Source organism: Egretta garzetta, unplaced genomic scaffold, assembly GCF_000687185.1.
Source record: "Egretta garzetta isolate BGI_Z169 unplaced genomic scaffold, ASM68718v1 scaffold440, whole genome shotgun sequence".
Taxonomy (NCBI): domain Eukaryota; kingdom Metazoa; phylum Chordata; class Aves; order Pelecaniformes; family Ardeidae; genus Egretta; species Egretta garzetta.
Genome location: NW_009258293.1, coordinates 1,345,825 through 1,349,196, shown reverse-complemented (window position 1 = coordinate 1,349,196; position 3,372 = coordinate 1,345,825). Strand labels below are relative to the sequence as shown.

At 43.7% G+C, this 3,372-nt stretch overlaps 1 protein-coding gene across 2 annotated transcripts in view; it reads left to right on the top strand.

Moving 5' to 3' along the window:
- Positions 1–261: 261 nt before the first annotated feature.
- ERGIC3 (ERGIC and golgi 3) overlaps positions 262–3,372 on the top strand; it is a 35,948-nt gene continuing 32,837 nt past the window's right edge. The window contains exons 1-2 of one of the 2 annotated variants that reach the window (XM_035893270.1): positions 262–361; positions 1,627–1,746. In XM_035893270.1, the coding sequence (XP_035749163.1) occupies positions 349–361; positions 1,627–1,746 (133 nt within the window). In that variant the 5' untranslated portion in view covers positions 262–348. The remainder of the gene's footprint in view (positions 362–1,626; positions 1,747–3,372) is intronic. The other variant, XM_035893267.1, reaches the window with a different exon arrangement.

Below are 3,372 nucleotides of genomic sequence, written 5' to 3'. Positions count from 1 at the left end.
GCTGGGCGCAGAGCTTCGCCTGTGGCCTCCCGTGAGGCTCTCAGCTGTCTACAAGCAGGCAATACAAAGGAAGGAAAGCAAGTGCAGGAACCCCTGTCCCCACCCCAAATGCTAAGATTCCCAAATTATTTTCTTTTTTAAAAGTCTTACAAATGGCAAGTGTTCAGCTAGCATGGAAGGTGTGGGAGGTAGCAGCCCAGGTGTCCTGAAAATCCCATGTCTTAAAAATCATTCCAAGGGAAACAGGACTCTTTGTTTTTCCTTTGTTCCTAGGTTCATCCGGAATTGTACGTTGACAAATCAAGGGGAGATAAACTGAAGATCAATCTAGACGTTATTTTTCCACATATGCCTTGTGCTTGTGAGTCAGACTTCTGCATATTGGCGATAATTTTCATACTTGCCGAGGGCCCAACAGGCTCTGTGTGCCTGGTGTTCCTACATGCTGCACTGCTGCTTGGGCCATGGGCAGGGAGAAATTGGTGATTGCATGTGGTTACGCAGTGATTCCAGCTGGGCCCGCTGGGCGCTTAAACCAGCACTTCTAGTTAGGCAGTATTATTTTTCTAGATTATAAAGGAGGCCAAGGTATAAACCCACTTACATTTCTGTGTGGTGGTGTACTTTGTCAGAGAGCACCATAATACTGAAAAACCTGGCACAGAGTCCGCTTGGGATTCAAGATTTGACTGTGTTGTTGTTGAAAAACTTTAGATTCTCCTTTGGAAGTTACTTGATGTGGCACAACTTTTCCATGATGTTTGTGCTTAAATTCTGACTCTAATGCAAATGCCAGGTGATAACCTTTCTCCAAAATTTTTAAAATCAGAATGAGCGTTAATAATCTGGTTACCTTTTAACTAAATTCGAAACAAAATTGGAGGATGAAGTGATGGAAAAATGTGCAAGCCTTACTGGGTATTACTGCTGTGCACATCACCTGCCTGTACACTAATCTTCCTTGCCTCTTGTTCTGTTGTAGTAATTCCTTTGGGTAATACATTGGGCTCTAAATGTAGTGAGCTTGACTTCCTTCTGACCACCTAAGATATTATTGGTCTTTGGTCTTCCTCACATTTAAAAGGCTGTGGGAAGGCCAGAGAGACTGGAAGTCTCTGCTGCTTTGTGCAGAGGAGCTGTCAGTCTTGGAATAGAGCATCATGGTGCTTCGATACCAGGCTGAGACCACAGACCTTCTCGATCTAATTGGTGAAAAGGGATCACAAGGCAATGTGCTGATGTTGAAGGGGGAAGGGTGAGGGGGTAGAGGTAGGAGGCAGCTTTCAACCAATTTTAAGCTTAGCTCCTGAAAATGCTTATGGGTTTTGAGGAGTTTGGTTTTGTTTTTTTGCCTTCAGGGTAGCGCTTTCTGTGGCAGTTGGAAACGGTCTTTCTCATACACCAAACCAAACCCTGTGTTTGGAAGGGTCAGTTAGGGTGCTGCAGCGTGTGTTTTATTCCCTATGCATGACTTGGCCCCAACCATGCACACTCTTCCAGTTTGGCACATTCTCATCCCCCTCGCTGAAAGATTCTGTATTTTCATTGGTTGAATGCTTCCTCAGCTTGCCACAGGCCATAACAAGTGTGTGTTTATAGACCACTTTCCTTGCTCGCTGGTTTCAGATCTGAGCATCGATGCCATGGACGTAGCAGGAGAGCAGCAGCTGGATGTAGAGCACAATCTGTTTAAACAACGTTTGGATAAAGCTGGCAATCGTGTGACTCCAGAGGCTGACAGACACGGTAAGATGCTATTCTGCCTTCCTTGGATGGATGCTTTCGTAGTCTTTCCATCACCGTGTACCTGTTTTGAGATTCACAGGAACAAGTGACAGCTGCAGAGCATGTAAACACCACAACTTCTGAAGAGTGTATAGCATGCAAATCTATTAAACTGGCAGATCAGACAGACTCCTCTTATATACTTGCCAATTCTGCAAGGCAAATCTTTGCCTAGTCCCTCTGAAATTACAACAAGGATGCCTGGATGCATTTCAGGAATAAAGCTGCTGAGTTAATGGTCTTTTACGACTAGAAATCAAGCAACTGTTCTGGCAAAACTTGTCTTTGGTTGTATCTTTAAACCACAGTGGGCTGACAAATCAGATGACCTGGTTAGAGAAAAGAGCCTCTCTTCAGGGAAGGCTGTGGTGACTCAACCCTTAAGCCTAAACTTGCATCTCCCTACCTTTACTTTGTGTGTGTTAATGCATACCTGCTAAACATGGGCTAGTTGATTTATCAGTCACAAGTTGTAGTAGGTGGTCCTTGGCTACCTAAACCTCTCCTCTACATTTTTTACATGTTACGACTTATCATTGTACTTTGATACAAACCAGAAACGATTCTGGCAAAGTGTTGCAATCTAACAGTAATACTCTCCTGACTTTTCCTTTCCAAAACATGAGCTGCTTATTACCTTTCCTGGGAGATAGTGTAGTTCTACGTATCAGCATGAACTAAATTTGTTGATTGGTGTCACTCAGATTTAACTTTTCTGTTCTTGAAGTTGAAAGGCTAAACTAAGCCAAGAGCTGAACGATTGGTAGGTAGGAGAGTTTCTCCCATTGTCACAGGGCTGTGGTGATAGTGTTCTTACTGTTGTGTCAGTTAGCAGCCTTTCTGTATTCAGAGGCTGTGGCCAGATTTAATATCTGGGGACAAAACTAATTCTCTGTTAACACATGTAGGCCTCCTGCCTTACTTGTATTGCCAGTCTCCATCAGGATTACACTGTCTGAACTGGTTCCTCCGACTCCTTATATGGAGGCATATATAATGGAGAGGAAGAGAAACTTGTACGGAGCAAACCGCCTCACCTAGAAGAGGCATTTTAAAAGAGATCAGATGCATTGCATGCAACAAGCAGTTTCTTCTGCTGTTTGCAAAGCACACGGCTAGTTCGATTTCCATCACCCGTGTTGCAAGTTAGATCAGAAGTATCCACCCACCTTCATTAAACTCCAGTTATCAGTTTCTATTAGTAACACTGATGTTCAGTCAGTTATTTAAAGGGCAACTATAGCAGTATTGACCTTAAATTTAGTAAAGCATACCCAAATTTTCTGAAGTAGTATCTGGAGGCTTTTCCTAATGTCGTGGTTTAACCCGGCTGGCAACTCACAGCACCACGCAGCCGCTCGCTCACTCCCCCCCCTCCCTCAGTGGGATGGGGGAGAGAATCGGAAAGAAAATAAAAGGTTAGAGCCGAGGGCTGAGATAAAGACAGTTTAATAAGAGAAAATAATAATAATAATAATAATAATAATAATGAGGATGATAACAGAATATACAGAATATACAAAACGAATGAGGCACAAGGCAATTGCTCACCCCCCACCGACCGATGCCCAGCCCGTCCCGAGCCGC